This window comes from Microcaecilia unicolor, chromosome 6 (genome assembly GCF_901765095.1).
Source record: "Microcaecilia unicolor chromosome 6, aMicUni1.1, whole genome shotgun sequence".
NCBI lineage: Eukaryota > Metazoa > Chordata > Amphibia > Gymnophiona > Siphonopidae > Microcaecilia > Microcaecilia unicolor.
In genome coordinates, this window is record NC_044036.1 from 278921747 (window position 1) to 278939329 (window position 17583).

Genomic DNA, 17583 nt, shown 5'->3' on the forward strand with positions numbered 1-17583 from the left:
ATGCGCGAAGGGGGAGGACAAGGGGCTTTCTTTGGGTGCTGCGCTGGCTGGGGGGGAGGGGGGTCTCGCTGGACATGGGTGGCTGGAAGGAAGCAGGGGGAGGGGAGGGTCGCTGCACATGGGTGGCTGCAGGGGGGGCAGGGAACAGGGAGATAGGGATGGGGCTCCACACACCATGTTGAAGCCAGTACGGGTTCTGTCGGACAATGCCACGGCTGTGGCCTATGTCAGTCGCCAGGGAGGTACCAAGAGCGTCCCTCTAGCCAAGGAGGCCATGAATCTATGCCAGTGGGCAGAAGCAAACCTGGAACAGCTGACGGTGGCCCACATTGCGGGAGTTATGAATGTCAAGGCGGACTTTCTCAGTCGCCATACCTTGGATCCCGGAGAGTGGCAGCTATCAGCTCAGGCGTTCTTGGACATCACGAAGCGCTGGGGCCAGCCGAGCCTAGATCTGATGGCATCGGCCAATTGCCAAGTGCTGCACTTTTTCAGCAGAGGACGGGACCCTCGATCTCTGGGAGTAGATGCTCTTCTCCAACAATGGCCGACACAGGAGCTTCTCTATGTGTTCCCGCCCTGGCCCATGTTGGGCAGGGTGCTAGACAGGGTGGCAAAGCATCCAGGCCGGATAATCCTTGTGGGTCCGGACTGGCCCAGACGTCCCTGGTATGCGGACTTGATCAGGCTCTCAGTGGACAGTCCTCTGCGGCTGCTAGCGGAGCAGGGCCTGTTGCATCAGGGTCCCGTGGTGATGGAGGATCCCTCCCCCTTTGGTCTTACGGCCTGGCTATTGAGCGGCAGCGTCTGAGGAAGAAGGGCTTCTCAGACAAGGTCATCGCCACTATGCTGAGAGCGTGGAAGCGCTCTACTTCTTCTGCTTACGCCAGGGTTTGGCTTACCTTTGCATTGTGGTGTGAGGTAGGCTCTCTTTCTCCCTTCACTCCTCCAATTTCTTCAGTGTTGGCGTTCCTGCAAGAAGGTCTGGAGAAAGGCCTGTCGCTCAGTTCCCTTAAAGTCCAGGTAGCGGCTCTGACTTGCTTCAGGGGTCGCCTGAAGGGTGCTTCCCTGGCCTCGCAGCCAGATGTGGTGCGTTTTCTCAAGGGAGTTAATCACCTACGCCCTCCTCTGCGCTCGGTGGTGTCTGCGTGGAATCTCAATCTAGTGCTAAGAGCCTTGCAGAAGCCGCCTTTTGAACCCTTGTCGAGGGCATCTCTGAAAGACCTGACGTTGAAAGCAGTCTTTTTGGTGGCTATCACTTCAGCCAGAAGAGTTTCTGAGCTCCAGGTGCTATCATGTCGAGAGCCCTTTCTGCAGTTCACTGAGGCAGGAGTGTCTATTCGCACAGTGCCTTCCTTCCTGCCCAAGATTGTTTCTCGCTTCCATGTGAATCAGCAGCTCTGTCTACCCTCCTTTCGTAGGGAGGACTACCCAGAGGAGTACTCTGCTCTCAAATATCTAGGTGTGAGACGAGTCATCATCAGATACTTGGAAGTGACCAATGATTTCCGGAAGTTGGATCATCTGTTTGTGCTGTTCGCAGGTCCTTGTAAGGGTCTGCAGGCTGCCAAGCCTACAGTAGCACGATGGGTCAAGGAAACCATTGCAGCGGCTTATGTGGCCGCGGGGAAGGTGCCGCCTATCCAGCTGAAGGCTCACTTCACTAGAGCACAGGCGGCCTCGATGGCAGAGGCCGGGTCCGTTTCCTTGGAAGAGATTTGTAGGATGGCAACTTGGGCATCGGCTCATACCTTCTCCAGACATTACTGCTTGACTGTGGCTGCTCGGGTGGAGGCCTGGTTTGGAGCTTCAGTGTTGCGGTCAGGGATTTCTATGTCCCGCCCTGGGTGAGTACTGCTTCGGTACATCCCACCAGTCTATGGATTGATCAGCATGATGATATGGAAGGTAAAATTATGTATCATACCTGATAATTTTCTTTCCATTAATCATAGCTGATCAATCCATAGCCCCTCCCACATATCTGCACTGTTTATATTCTGGTTGCATTTCAGGTTCAAGTTTAGTCTTCAGTTCCTGTTCAGGAGGACTTCGTGTTCAAGTTTTTTCAATTGGATTCTTCAGGAGTTGAGACGATTTTGTGTTACAGTGAGCTGCTGCATTCCTCTCCCCTCTGTTTTTCGGGGCTGGATTGAGACCTAAATTCTGCCGGCGCTCCCTCCCGCTTCGTGCGGCTGTAGGGCAGCTTTGTGCCCCTCCCGCTTCGGCAGTGTTAGGGTCAGTCAGCTCCTCTCGCGGTTGCGGTTGCAGGATAAGCCAGATCCCCCCGCATCGACGGGTGTGGTGTCCCTCCCCCGCTCCGCGAGGATGAGCTGGGTTGATTCCCCTCCCCCGTTTCGGCGGTGGTGAGCTGGGCAGAGTGTCCCTTTGTGGGTGTAATTCTCTAAGTGCTGAGTCCTGCGGATGGAGCTTTGATATCGACATACTGAGGAGTTTCCGGCAGCACATGACCACATATAGGGAGGCAAAAGGATTGCTCTCTATCTCCACCTGCTGGTAGATGGACACAACCCACCAGTCTATGGATTGATCAGCTATGATTAATGGAAAGAAAATTATCAGGTATGATACATAATTTTACCGTGAGCACTAGAACATCAATTCACCTATTGTAAAACGAAACCAGACAGAATAGTACAGATTGTGGATCCTGCACAGTCCATGCCAACTGAAAGCTATGTCTTTTTCACAAACAGATACATCCTAATCCACTATAAAATAAGTAACAATAAACTTTCTATTTAGACAAAAATTAAACTGAACCTCCAAGATGCCAGACTCTGCATACAATGTAACACCACAGAAACAGAAAATGTCCCCTAGTACTGTGCAAAATATAAAGACAGCAGATGTAAATTTGAAAAAACTAACAAATACCAATCACCACTTTACAAATTAACAAATAGAAATAAAACAAATATAGAAAATAAAATAATACAATTTTATTAGACTAATACATTTAGCTGTCAGAGGCCAAAACCTTCTTCCTCAGGTCAATACAGTATAGTGCTGTTACAGTATCCTATCCTGACCTGAGGAAGGGGGCTTTGTTCGTCGAAGGTTTATCAAAATGTAGTAGAATTAGTCCAATAAAAAGATTACTTTATTTACATGTTCTATTATAAACATTTATTAACACAGTTACAATACTGCTTTATCCAAAAGCAAAAAAATAAATATATATATTTTATTTACAGTTGTCTCTGGTTTCTGCTTTCCTCATCTTCTTTTCACTGTCTTTCTTCCATCCAGCATCTGCCTTCGTTCTTTCTCTGCCATCCAGTGTCTGCCCTCTCTGCTGTCCCCTCCATCCAATGTCTGCCCTCTCTCCCTGCCCCTTCCATTCACTGTCTGCCCTTTCTCTCTACCCCTTCAATCCACCATTTGCCCTCCCTCTCCCATCCATCCAGGGTCTGCCCTCCCTCTCGCTCCCCCTTCCATCCAGGATCTGTCTCCTCTCTCTGCCCCTTTTTTTCAGCCCCCAGTTCCAGCCCCCTTATCCCACCTGCCCCTAGTTCTAGCCCCAGCCTACATCTCCCACCTGTCCCCCTTTTCAGCCCCCAGTTTCAGCTCCACTATCCCACCAGTCCCCAGTTTCAACCCCAGCCCTTTTCTCCCACCAGTCCTGAGATTCAGCCCCCAGCCACTTCTCCCTGTCCCCTTTTCAGCCCCCAGTCTCCACAGTTTCAGCCCCTGCCCCTTTTCAGCCCCCAGTTCCAGTGCGAGCCCCCTTATCCCACCTACCCTCCTTTTCAGCCCCCAGTTCCAGCCCCCTTATCCACATGCCTTGCATTAGGGCCCCCCATTTTCAGCCCCAGACCCATTCTCCCACCTGCCCCAGGCATGCCCCATTTTCCCACCAGCCCCAGGCATGGCCCCTATTTTCCCTACTGGCCCCTTCTCAGATCCCAGTTCCAGCCCCCTTCTCCCATCTGATCCCCCCTCCCCAACCCAGTCCCCTTCTCCCATCTTAGACCCCCTCCCCTTCTTTCCCCTTCTCCCATCTGAGACCCGACCCCCCTCCCCTCATCTGAGACCCCCTCCCCACCCCTTCCCTCCCCTCCTCCCATCTGAGACCCCCCCACCCAAGTCCCCTTCTCCCATCTAAGACCCCCCACTGACCCGACCCGACTACCAGCTCTGTTGACAGCCCTCTTAGTTCTCCTGCCACCACCCTGCCTTAAAAAAAAATCTGTGAAGCCGTTTCGCAGGCCTCGGAGGGCGGGACACAGTGAGGGAAGGCCCGAAGATGACGAGGCGATTTCCTTCTTTTGCAATGCACGCAGGGCAGACGCGAAGCGCTGCCTGCGAAATGGCTTCACAGATTTTTTTTAAATGCCCGATTTTCTGAGCGCTGACTGGGTGGGCCTGAGTTGTGATTGGGTGGGCCTGGTTCCAGAACTTGCTTTGTTATTTCCAATGCTGTATTGTGGTTTTCAGTGCTGCGCTGTATGTCTTTGATTTTGCTTATGGTGATGACAAATATATTTCTATAAAAACAATAGCAAACGCTTATGACTACCTATGTGTGGGAAATTTTTTTAAAATGTTATAGCTTTTTTTTATTGTTATTTGAAAGCTTTCCATATGTAGATATGTATCATGAAATAAAATTGAAAATCACTAATCCCTCCACAAGTAGAAATAAATATATGCAACTTCTGCATGAATGTAACACTTCCCTCATTATTCAATACCTGTCTTTTAAATAGTAGTAATAAAAAATAAGTGCATTTTTATAACATACCATTGCATTCCACAAAACAAAAGGAGCAAGTTCCCATATACCGTCTTTCTCTTTTGATGTACCCACAGAAAAAAAATATTAAATGCTCCCAGGTTTTTAGCATGTGCTAATTTTTAGTGTACACTAAAAAGTTAGTGTGCCTACAGCTCAGCTTAGTAAACAGGGCCCTTAGTTACTGCTCCTGGATCTATTTTCTAGGTCCTCAAGCTTCTTTTCAAATGCTGCTAGGGTCTTTGTAAAGTGGGCTTGTGAATCCTCCACCCCCATCACATGGTCCTCCAATTCATTAGTCAGGCCACTGTTGAAATGTAGCAAAATCACAAGGTAATTTTTCAGCGACTGCAGACTCGTACAGTAAGACTGATTTTCATTTTGCACAAGCATGAAAAACTTTCTAAGCCGTTGGAGGCCAGGATTCTGTTTAAATTTTCCTGTGTTCTGTTTCGAGTTCTAAATGGAGACTGTACTAATTATTTGATATCTCACTTGGAATTTTTGGTTCCCTCTAGAAATAGATAGACTTTTATTGCTTTGGTTAAGAGTGTTAAATGATTCAAGATTTGTGATAGAATTTTTACATATCAAGCACCTTAAATTTGGCATGATTATGCTACATGTTTTATTAATAACCCCAGTTACTCTCTTTTTAGGAAGATGCTAAAACCCCAGCATTTTAAACATTTTCTTGTTAACAAATAATGAGAATTTGGACATATGTCTTAATTGTATTTCTCAAGAGCTTGTCTTGATTTCTTTTTCTTATTGTAAACAGCTTTGAACCTCTGGTTTCAACGGTATATAAGTATAAATAAGTTGTAAATTGCTCTGGACCCCTTCTATTATTTCTTTTATTGGAATCATTCTCTTATCCAGCATGACCTCCAGTGCAGTCATCACCTCTGCCGCTACCTCTTCAACCCATGCCAAGGTCACCATTGGACCTTTGGGGCTATGGGGTGCTGCCATTTTCTCTTCAGTGGGTCGGTTGTGCTTCTTGTCTTTTCGCCACCATAGCGCCAACCATGCACTCACTCCCCATTCCTGTCGACTCTGCAGCTGTTTGCATAGGAGAATATGTCATTCTGGGGGGGGGGGGGGGGGGGGGTAAAATAGCAATTTTAACAGGGATTTTGAGAAGGTGGCAAGAGAAGCTCTTTTCAGCAGTTTCCTCCTCACATTGCATCACATGATCCCACCTCAAGTCTTTTTATGTCCTTATTGAGATATAATCTCCAAAATTGAACACAGTACTCTCAGTGGGGCCTCACCAACCCCTTGTATAGGGGCATTAACAACTCTTCTCTTCTGCTAGTTATGCCTAAAATCCTTCTGGCTTTGGCCACTGCCTTGTCACATTGTTTCACCACCTTGAGATCATTAGAAACTGTCAAGTGACTTCTAAAGTTCACCAAGAAAGAGGGAAAGGAAGGACATATCAAAGAGAATTTATATGTATTGCTTATAAGAAGAGTATTAGATTATTTATCTTTATAGTTTAGTGTTTTTATTGATTTTCAATATACAGGTAAGACAATGAATAACAATCTTGAAGCGAGGAGCACTGTACATAATGAAGAAGAGGGAGGAGAAAAAAAAGGAGGATATGGGACAAAGCGTATTTCACGCATAAGCCATAGATAGCATGAAATACAGTAAATAAGCAAACATAACATACGACACTAAGCATCTTTAAAATAAGATATAAGTGGAGACCATTTTTGCACATGCAAAGCAAAATGGAATGACTTTTTAGCCAAATAGGTTTCATACTTGTAAGTTTGAAACAACAAATTCCACCAGTCTTGGTATGTAATGTTATATAAGGATTTCCCATGCAAGAAAATTACTTTTCAATTATAAGAAGTATTTATTGAAATATAAGAGAATACAGAAAACAAGAGTGCAATGAAATACAAATGCAAAAACAAAAACAGCAAAGGTGTTAACATTGAACTACCATAAAGTAGCTTCTTTTTTCTAAAGTTTACAATAAACAGCACCCAAATCAAACCCTTAAAAAAAATTTTAAAAAACCCCAACACAAACTCCCCATCCTCAACACAACCAAAACCCCCAACTTAAAAAGAACAATGTGTTACAAATGGCTCCCAAATTGCCTCCCACTTAGCCAAAGTATGTTGCCAAACAGCCCACAATCTCTCCATTTCACAAATATACCATAATTTATGTAACCATAAAATCAAAGAAGGAACCTTTGGGGACTTCCAAAGCGCAGCCAAAGTAACTCTAGCAGCTGACATGGCATGTCTAACCAATATACCCTGAGATATGGTCAGACCAGGGGGTAAACCAGGAAACAAGAAAAATTCTGGCGACCACTTAATAGGTTTAGATAACCATTTCTGAAGTCTATATTGAATTGCTTTCCAAAATGTTCATACCTTAGTACAAGTCCACCAGATATGCCCCATAGTACCCCTCTGACCACAACCCCTCCAGCTTAGTGGTCACCATCACAGCTGTCCTATTCTGACTCTGACTCAGCATTTTCTGCTGACTCTAAAATGCCTTCCTCCAAGTCAAAACGAGGGGTCTCTACAGAGCTTCAAAAAATCCTTTCCGTTTTGCAAGCGGACATCAAGGCTTCCAAAGTAAAGATCCTGGACAAGATTGAGACGCTGAGTGCGGATCTTCAAGACCTGGGTGGCCGGGTCAAAGACCTGGAGCACAAGACGGAGGATCACTCTGACTCCCTTGCGTCTCACGAAGCTAAGATAAAAGTGTTGGGCTCTCAGTACGCTGACGTCCTCCTGCAGATGGATGATTTGGAAAACAGGGGGCGTCGCCAGAACCTCCGTTTTCGGGGTGTGCCTGAAGGCGGAGCAACGGAGGACCTGCCGGCCATTGTACACTCGCAAGAAAATTACTTTTAAGGCTAAAGATAGCATGGTATTAATAAGGGTACATTCATTAGATTTAAGAACACCTTTAAAATATTGGTCTTTAAGTACCACATACTTGTAGGACATTGAACCAGAAAGACGGAATATGTCTACCATTAATAGCCATATGTCATTCCAATAACTCTGAATACGTATACAATCAAATACAAGGTGCTTCAAATTGCCTTGCTGAGATTGACAAGACCAACATAAGTTAGAGCTAGAGGAGTCAATAGTGTGCAATTTAAGAGGCGTCCACAATGATCTGTGCATGAAAAAGTATAAAGATTGCAATGTTGAGGATTTAGAACACTTAAATAAGGAATTCCATAGCTGCTCCCATAACTTATCTGACATAGATTGTTGGATGTCCTCCTCCCAGCATCTTCGTAAACCTGAATGTTTAATAGGAAGCTTACTTAGGATATATTTATAAATGTGGAAAGCAGCATGGCCTGTATGCTGGAGCAGTAAATTTATATGAATAAGTTCTGGAGTTTGAGGCATACGCTGAACTTGTAAGCTGCTTTTCCTCAGCATAGAGGTAATCTGTAGCCATTGATAACATTGAGAAACAGGCAGCGAGAATTCAGTTTTCATATCTACGAAGGATTTCCAAGTTTGTTTTTTTAAGTCAATAAAATTATTAAGGGTCCATATGTCTATGCACTGCCAATGAGACCACAAAACTTGCTTTTTATCAATTTTAAATTTAGGGTTGTTCCAGACAGGCACACGTGCTGTAGAGGACCAGGGAATACTTAAAGACTTATCAAAAGATGACAGCAACTTATGAGCAGTATTAGTGACTGGATTAGAGACAATATTTTTTGGAAGACGCATGCCAATTAGATGAGAGTGCAATAATGGGTCAATGATAACTTGCTCAAATGCTAGTCATCTGGGAAGGGAAGCAGTGTTCAATGGAGCAATCCATTCCATGCCTTGACGCATAATAAAAGCTCTATGATACAGCAGAAGGTCAGGAAAACGGACTCCACCAAGTAATTTAGGCAGTTTTAATTTACTCAAATAGATTATGAGGCATATTTTCAAAGCACTTTGGGAGGCTAAGTTCAATAGGTTTCTATGGAACTTTGGGAGGCTAAGTGCTTTGAAAATAAGCCTCTATGTATCTTTAACTGTAATAAGTGCTTCCCTTGTTTCCAGAGTTCAAAATGTACAAAAGGAATTAAAGAAAGGAGAAACCATTTAGATGTCCTGAGTGTAATAAAAGTTTCACCTGTTTCTCAACATCTAAAAGCACAGGGTGGAGCTTCAAAGGAGCTAGAGATAGTGGTCACAAGACTGGAGAAAGTCATGCAGGTGGAACCGACTTATAAGATGGAGTACCCATTGAAAGAAGCCTTGATGACGTTGGAGGAGAAGCAACCATCAATGAAGGTGTTCCAAGCCTGTGAGGCTCAGGCTTGGAACCCCATGCAGGAACTGTCTTTGCAAATAGATCATTTAAGGTGGCTCCTGAAGGATGGATTAGATGTCCAGACGGGACTAGAAAAAGCTATACAGGCAGCTGACCAGAAGCTTGAGCTGCTTCAAAAGAGATGTGATTTAGAACCTAAAGTTGACTTCCAGGAGGCCAAGGTTGAGAGGAGTAGAGACAGCCTTAAGAAACCAGAGGTGCGATCCTACAGCAAGGGTGGATCCTGAAGTGGCAGCCCAGGAAGTGAGCAGGCTAGCCTAGCCTGAGACGCAAGATATTAGCCACAGAGAGAGAATGGCCAGGAGCACTCGAAGTGACCAATGTATAGGCCTAATGCTGTGGACTTACCCTGAACCTAGGGACCAGGATAAGCTCACAATAGACAGAAATATTCATAACTTCAGGATAAAATCTGGTGACATGTCGTACACAAGAATCTGGGGCTTTCGATTGGAATTAGGTAGCTCAGAGGACGACGCTATAGGAGACAAGGAAAGCAAGGAGGATAAAGCGGAGAGTATCATGTTGACCCTACAGGCAGATCCTTGAGTGTTAATCCAACCCTGGATAGAAAACAGCCTGAGCTAACCAAGGCTTTTCTGTTGTGAAGCTGGACAGTAAATTGAGCAGGAGCAGCCCATTCTGTAGAAAAGTTGCTACAAGGAAGGGGGCAAATCAGAAAAATCCCAGGCCATGCCTTCTCAAGAAAGAGTGGAACAACCTACGAGGGTCCTTTGAAGGAGTAGTCCTCTTTGTGACCCCGGTTGTGGGTCTTCCAATGGAACCGAGAACCCCTAAGCAGAGTTGGAGAGCTTTCTCTGATCCCTGTACTACAAAAGACAGTTCACATCTTGGACATTCAAAGACAGGAGGTGGAATGCAAGGCAACATGGGGCTTGGAAGCCTCTGAAGGTAACCTGCCCCCAACCTTGAAGGTGAAGGGAGAGGGGGCCAACAGATGCACAGAGATTTTGTATAGAACCTATTTTCTATCGCTGGAAACAGTGTGCAGCAGACCTGGAACTACCGTCAGGCTCCTAAGTGAGCCCGGCAGTAAAGCTGATTCACTGTGTGCTACACCAGTGGTAGTCCTACCATTGGTTAGTAAAAGGGCCCCTAAATGTTTAACTCTAAAGCACAAATAGCAGGCATTATGTTTTTACCATATATTCAAGAGGTTCTGCAATGATGTATCTTGTTTTTCTATATTGTCACCCCACTGTGTAAAGGTAATATATAAACAACTATATATGCTTGTTCTGTAGTGTCTTTTTATATCTGTCTAAGCAAACAAACGTGGAGGGGCATAATTGAATGCGAATGGCCATCTCCATGGAGGTCTATGTCCGAAAACAGGTATGTGAAGAGGCAGGACAGACCGTATTATCGAAAAAGATGGGGGTCCATCTTTCGTTTTGAAAATACGGTTTGGACGGACCAAATGCCATGGATTTGGTCCCTTCTGAGATGGGCGGGGTTTTTTTTTTTAGCGATAATGGAAACTAAAAACGCCCAGCTCAGAAACGTCCCAATCCAAGCCATTTGGTCATGGGAGGGACAAATGTACAACACTACCATAGCTCTTAGGGGTGAAGGGGGCACCTACATGTGGGTACAGTGGGTTTTAGAGGCCTCTCATTTACCACCACAAGTGTTACGGGTGGGGGGGGGGGGGGGGGTAGTGGGACCGGGTCTGCCTGCCTGAAGTGCACTGCAGTACCCACTAAAAGTGCTCCAGGGACAGGACTTGTTGCTGGTGTATAACCTTGGCATAGCAGTTCACACCTGAACACTAATCTCGCTGAAAACGTCATTTATTTGAATAAGCACCTTTACTCACAGTTAACTGCAGATCAGAGGTTGTGCCCCACTGGCAACGAGTCTCGCTGGTACTGAGATTAGCAGTAGGTCCGAGCTGGCAGACTGGTGTACAATGCCCTCTTTCAGCAACATTCAAGGTAAAAACTAAGTGCTGTAACGTGGCTAACACATGAAAGGGATCTAAAAGTGTCTTACACAAATGGCCACTACCTCATGGACTACCGGAAACAAAACAGGGCACACTCTGACCCAGTAAGCAGAGGGAAAAGCACCATGGGAGTAGAGCCTACCAACTACCAACATCGTGAGCATTTAACACAAGCTAGTGGAATCACGGAGCCCAATACCCTACACCCACCACAATGCATTGCTGATGTGACTGCAGTGCCCTTAACAGAAAAGGTGTCACACTCACCCGAGACCCACATCAGAACCATGGAAAGGCTGTTAGAGGATAGAACACATTCTGCTGTCATGGAGGTGGGTACGGCATTTGAGGCTGGCATACAGGCTGGGAAAAAAGTTTTTAAAGTGGGTTTTTTTGGTGGGAGGTGGTTAGTGACCACTGGGGGAGTCAGGGGAGGTGATCCCCGATTTCCTCCAGTGGTCATCTGGTCAGTTGTGGCACTTTTTTGGGACTTGGACCTGAAAAAAAAGAGTCCAAATAAAGTGGACCAAATTCTCGTCAAAAACACCCTTCTTATTTCGATTAACAGCTACTACTACTACTACTATTTAGCATTTCTATAGCGCTACAAGGCGTACGCAGCGCTGCACAAACATAGAAGAAAGACAGTCCCTGCTCAAAGAGCTTACAATCTAATAGACAAAAAATAAATAAAGTAAGCAAATCAAATCAATGAATGTGTACAGGAAGGAGGAGAGGAGGGTAGGTGGAGGTGAGTGGTTACAAGTGGTTACGAGTCAAAAGCAATGTTAAAGAGGTGGGCTTTCAGTCTAGATTTAAAGGTGGCCAAGGATGGGGCAAGACGTAGGGGCTCAGTAAGTTTATTCCAGGCGTAGGGTGCAGCGAGACAGAAGGCGCGAAGTCTGGAGTTGGCAGTAGTGGAGAAGGGAACAGATAAGAAGGATTTATCCATGGAGCGGAGTGCACGGGAAGGGGTGTAGGGAAGGACGAGTGTGGAGAGATACTGGGGAGCAGCAGAGTGAGTACATTTATAGGTTAGTATACTCAGATCTGATATATATATTTTTCAGTTTGTCTGCACACAAAAAAAGTTACCGGTATGTCAAATCTTCGCTAGCTAAAGACGCCCATCTCTCCTTGGCCGATAACCATGCCCCAGTCCCGCCTCCGACACGCCCCCGTGATCTTTGTTCATCTCCATGATGGACTGCAGTTGAGGACGCCAAAAATCGGGTTTCGATTATACCGATTTGGGCGCCCACGGGAAACGGACGCCCATCTCCCGATTTGGGTCGAAATATGGGCGTCTTTCTCTTTCAAAAATAATCTGGATAGTACCATAACATAGTAGGTGATGGCAGAAAAAGACCTGTACGGTCCATCCAGTCTGCCCAAGATAAACTCATATGTGCTACTTTATATATATACCTGACCTTGATTTGTATCTACCATTTTCAGGGTACAGACTGTAGAAGTCCGCCCAGTACTAGCCCCGCCTCCCAACCACCGGTGCTGCCACCTAATCTCCACAAGTGAGCTTCAAAAGTGCTACCTCTGCAAAACCAATCTGCCGTTTGGCAGGAAACCGGCAGATTTGTTTTGCAGGGGGCAGCACCCCTGAAGCTCACATATGTTCCTATGTGGTTCATTGGCAGCGTTTCGCTTGAATTGTCTTTCTCAAGATTGCATCTCTCTATAGATATCTTATTATATTATATGGAATCTAGTTGAGATTGGTGGAATAAAACTTTTAAATAATTTAAAAGGTCACTGATAATTAAACATATGATTTGAGTCCTTGGTTTTAAACTGAGACAGCAGCTTCCTATGACAAAGCTTTCCAAACCTGACCCCAGCTAGATTTAAAGGATATCCACAGTGAATATGGAAGAGATATCTTTGTGTATACAAATATATCTTGCATTTTTACTGGATATCCTAAGAACCTTTGTGTATACAAATATATCTTGCATTTTTACTGGATATTCTAAGAACCTGACTGGCTGTGGGATCAGTTGGCAGGTTCAGGAAGCCTTGATCTATGAACTTGGCTTATTATTCTACCTGTTGTTCAGAGGCACATGTCTGATATTGGGGGCAGGGTGTTGATGAAGTGGAGGGGGTGAGGGATAGAGGATCCTGAGACCGGCCAAGATTGCAGAACATAGAATAAGGCTACCACAAATGTGAGAAGGAACTCTTAAAGCAGCATATACATTTCCAGCTCTGTATTTCAACACAACTTTGTGCTGATAACATGTGTTGAAATGCTCATTTTGGATTTCCATTTCCAAACTTAGTTCCCGTAAGTCTTGGCTAAACATTGATACTTGTTTAAACATGGATAATATTGCAAAATTGCTCCGTTGTTTAAAAGTTTTATTTTCCAGTAGATTTCGTGTAGGTAGCTAACAAAAAAAGCACTTCTTTGGCTGGTTCTGTTTTGTCTTCCTGCTGTTTAAATTATATATTAAAAACATATTACTGTGATATAGAGAAACTCCATATACTGCCATTAACACACACAGCACTGTACACCTGCAGGGAGGAGAGCTAAAAAGAGCAATATAAACAGCAAGAGCAATGACAACCAAACAGAACAGGCAGAGCAGACTGCAGGTTTACAATCTATGAATGAGCATGATTGGTGGACAAACTCAGGTTGATGCAGAAAGCTGTGCATTAAAGCTTAGCTGTGTGCTGATAGCTCAGCATATGACTTCTAACACGAACCATGCGGTAAACTATTCATATGTAGATCTGAACCACACTGAACTTGGGTGCTAATCAGGGTAAGCCTACCTGACGCATGTGAACAAGGTTCTGTACCATTCTAGGTTTTATCATTGAAAAGATATTGTAGTTGTTTTCACATGCAAGTGGAATTTCTTGCTAGTATTTTTAAGCATTGCTCTTTCTTGTATTTGTCTTTTCACTCTCCATTCTCCATCTTTCTTCCACCCCAGAAAGCCTGGGCAGCTAAGGACCTCTACCATCACAAGGGTTGGGGAACATCCCAAGGCATATCTCCAATGATTTCCATGTTGTATGACAGGGGCAGCAACATACTACATTTTTTGGGGGTGGGGGTAGGTGCATATTTATAGAACAGTGAGCGACACCTCTTAATGGTGTAGTGTAGATGAAGCTGGGTGCTAAGTTTACTGTTATGTTGGTTCTTTGAAAGATACCACAGCTTTCAAAGATTCTGTGTTTTTTTTCCAGGACTAATAGGCTACCAGAATGTTGCCCTCTTTATCTTTCCTTGTATTAAGTGTAACACTAAGCTGCACAGTTACAGTTTTGGCAGTGGGGGCCATAACCATGTCAAATGTGCAAATCAGTCAGAAACACCAGTATTTTTGCCTTTTACATGCTCTTATGTGCTTTCTACCCTCACAGTGAACATTTGCCTAGCACTCAACTTGGCAAGTAGTAAATTGCACATAAGCAGAGTCATCATTATGAATGTCTGCAATGCAAAATCATGCAGAGCAGTTCATTAATGATTTTTATAATAACAGTGTTTGCAGGCTGGTTTGGGCTATAAAGAGTTAACTATACCTCATTGAGTGAAACGTTTTGCAACATAAGGAGTGAAAAACACACTTTCTACTGTGCTTATTTACATATTATTCCCAGTAGAAGACTTAGGTGTTCAAAATCATGAGATCTGCATAGATTAGTACATCAGCTTGAAACGTTGATTTGTAGGGTTAGAAGAGGACACATTTAGGAATATGACGCTAAAGGAGGGGAAGAAATAATTAAGGTGTAGTAAAAGTAGGGCTTTTACCATACTTTAATATACCACAGGATTCAGTAACCTGCATTAGAATATTATAGGGCAGCTTGACCCTTAGCAGTAGTACTGCGAGACTACCACTAGGGGTCACCAGTGCCATTTTGAACTCAGTGCTAGCAAGGAGCAGGAATGACTGGGGATTGTTCCTGCCCTGACCCCACTAGACACCAGGGATTGTGTGATGTACACTGGGGGGGGGGGGGGGGGGAGGAACTCTGAATATTGTGTTCTGGCCCCTTTAAAAGTGCTCAAGATGCTCCCGGTACAAAAAAACTACTGGTACTGCTGGTAGTATTTTTCAGGAATAACTTGGCATGCAAGCTATGTTATTCAATTTACATAGTAATGAGCTGTTTTGCATGCTTTTGAATGCTTTGCATGACATTAGTATGTATCCCATGCTACCTCGTATTAACACGCATTATTTTCCTTTAATGTGTGTTAGGGGCAAATAATGCAATAAACAGGAGAAAAACAAACCTCCACAATACTTGGCACAAACAAAGAGACAGTGGAGATGACCAGTGATCAGTCATGCACAATTGCATTTATTAGCTTCCCAAACAACTTGACACAGGCTGTGTTTCAGCTAGGTAGCCTGCATCAGGAATCTGATATCATGCAGAATAGTGATATATATAGCAATTGTCATACACTGGTAAATCCAAATATACTGGACCCATAGCAAATAGTAAACCCGTCAAAGGTTAATGATCTCAAATCAGTTGTACTTTGCGTTTGCATGAGAGCTTCAGCAAATAATGGTACTAAAAGGCAATTCTTGTTAGGGGGAAATAATGCATATTAAGGCCCTAATGCACCTTCATAATTGCTCCCTAAATTAGAGATTTCAGCTCCTCATTGCATTGAAAGTCCGAGGTTTTATGGAGGTGAATCTGCATACAGAAAGACATCTATGTTCCAAACTCTGACAATTATTAACTTTCTGAGTCAGGTCTCAAACAAAATAGAGAGTAATTTGAACCTGAGGTCAGCTTCCCTGTCACCGATCTACAGAGCTGCTTGTGGTGATCTAACTAGGATGATACCTGGGGCAGAGCACAGTACCACAGTTCATTTATTTATAAGATAACTTTGTGATTTTTATTTCTGCATGACCCATACTCCCCTACATTCTTGATCTGAGTCTCTGGCTGCACCACACTTTTGCGTTTTCATGGACATTTTAAAACTAATTTTTGCTTTAGCAGTATGTGGAAGAATTCAGAGCCAGGAGCAAACGTGAGTGTATTTTATGGTTTATGTTTTATTTGACTTAATATACTGCATCTTTGTGACAAGACAGCTGAGCGGTTTACAAGTCTACGTTCGACACTCACATGAATTGCAGTGAAGTGATTTGTAAACCAAGAGCAGAGGCTTGCAGGGCTGGCCCAACCATTAAGCAGACCTAGGCAGTACCTAGGGCAGCAGCTTTCGGTGAGCAATTCAGAGCAACTGTAGTCAAAATAAAATAATAGATTCTGACAGCCTTGCAAACTCAAAAAAGCAACAGGAAATGCTTTCCCCAGCAGGGAGAGGTGGTCAGTTTTCAAATAACCCATTTACCCATATTCTAGAAAGGGTGGTATTGTGGTGGTCATTGTTGGGGGAGGGGCATAAAATTTAATTGGGAGAGTGTGCATGGCTGAAGGTTTGCCTAGGGCACCTATTACCCTTTTAGTGGCCCTGGAGGCTTGGGTTATTTTTTAATCTTATTTCATGCATCATAACAACACAAAACAAATGCATGCTTACACTCAGTCTAGACTAGTATAATTTAGAAGAATGTTACAGAATTATACAATGGTAATATGTGTAATTACATCTCAAAATGTATTTCCATTAATTTTAAGATTTCAGGCTGTTGATCTGTATGCTGTTAGACAAATATTGACTAACGCTTCTTTTGATGGAAGAACATTATGATCTTATCCAAATTTGATTGAAAACCACATTTTGGGTAGGGGGAGCATAATTATGCTGTATTATTATTATGATTATTTTATTTATTTCAGATGGATGATTCTTATATCACCAAATTTAAGTTATAAATGGCATAAATCACATTATAAAAACCTTCATAATGTCACCCAGGAAAATGTAGATCTGATGCTCTTTCCTATGATCCAAAAATGAAGAACAGGAAGGATTCGCAACAAGAATTGTTAGGAAATTAAGGAGGAGAAAAACTGCATGATTTAAGCTATTTTCCATCCAGACTAGTCAATGTAGAAAATAATACCTAGCAAAATTTAAGTCTGTCTAACAAATATGAATATTGTCAGAGATGTTAAAAAGAAGATAGCTCCCAATGAAAGCAATTTGGGTTTTGGCTGAAGAAACATCTTGTGACAGTGTTGGGTTACTGTAGCAACATCTGGAAAGACCTGAATGAAATTGCATCCCTTTCTTTTTAAAGTACATTCTCAAAACTGCAAATATATTCTGTTTTTAATGTCATCCTGATTCAAAAGCTGGGTTAAACCATTAGGAGCTAAATTATCCAAGGCATCTTCCTCTTCTTTCCTTTCCGCCCTCAGAATAGGAAGATAATAACAATTATTAGTTGAAAGTTTCATTATTGGATAGACACAAAACCTCCTTGAGATATTTCCGAAAGAAAATCTCTGTGGACAGTAAGTGACGATATAAGGGCTGTCTTCACCATTAGGCAAAACTAGGCAGTCACCT

General features: G+C 43.7%; 1 protein-coding gene across 1 annotated transcript in view; it reads left to right on the forward strand.

Annotated features, from left to right (window-relative positions):
• The first annotated feature begins 15899 nt into the window (after window positions 1-15899).
• C5 (complement C5) overlaps window positions 15900-17583 on the forward strand; it is a 157731-nt gene continuing 156047 nt past the window's right edge. Inside the window, exon 1 of the mRNA XM_030207569.1 lies at window positions 15900-16131. Within this exon, the coding sequence (XP_030063429.1) occupies window positions 16067-16131 (65 nt within the window). The 5' untranslated portion in view covers window positions 15900-16066. The remainder of the gene's footprint in view (window positions 16132-17583) is intronic.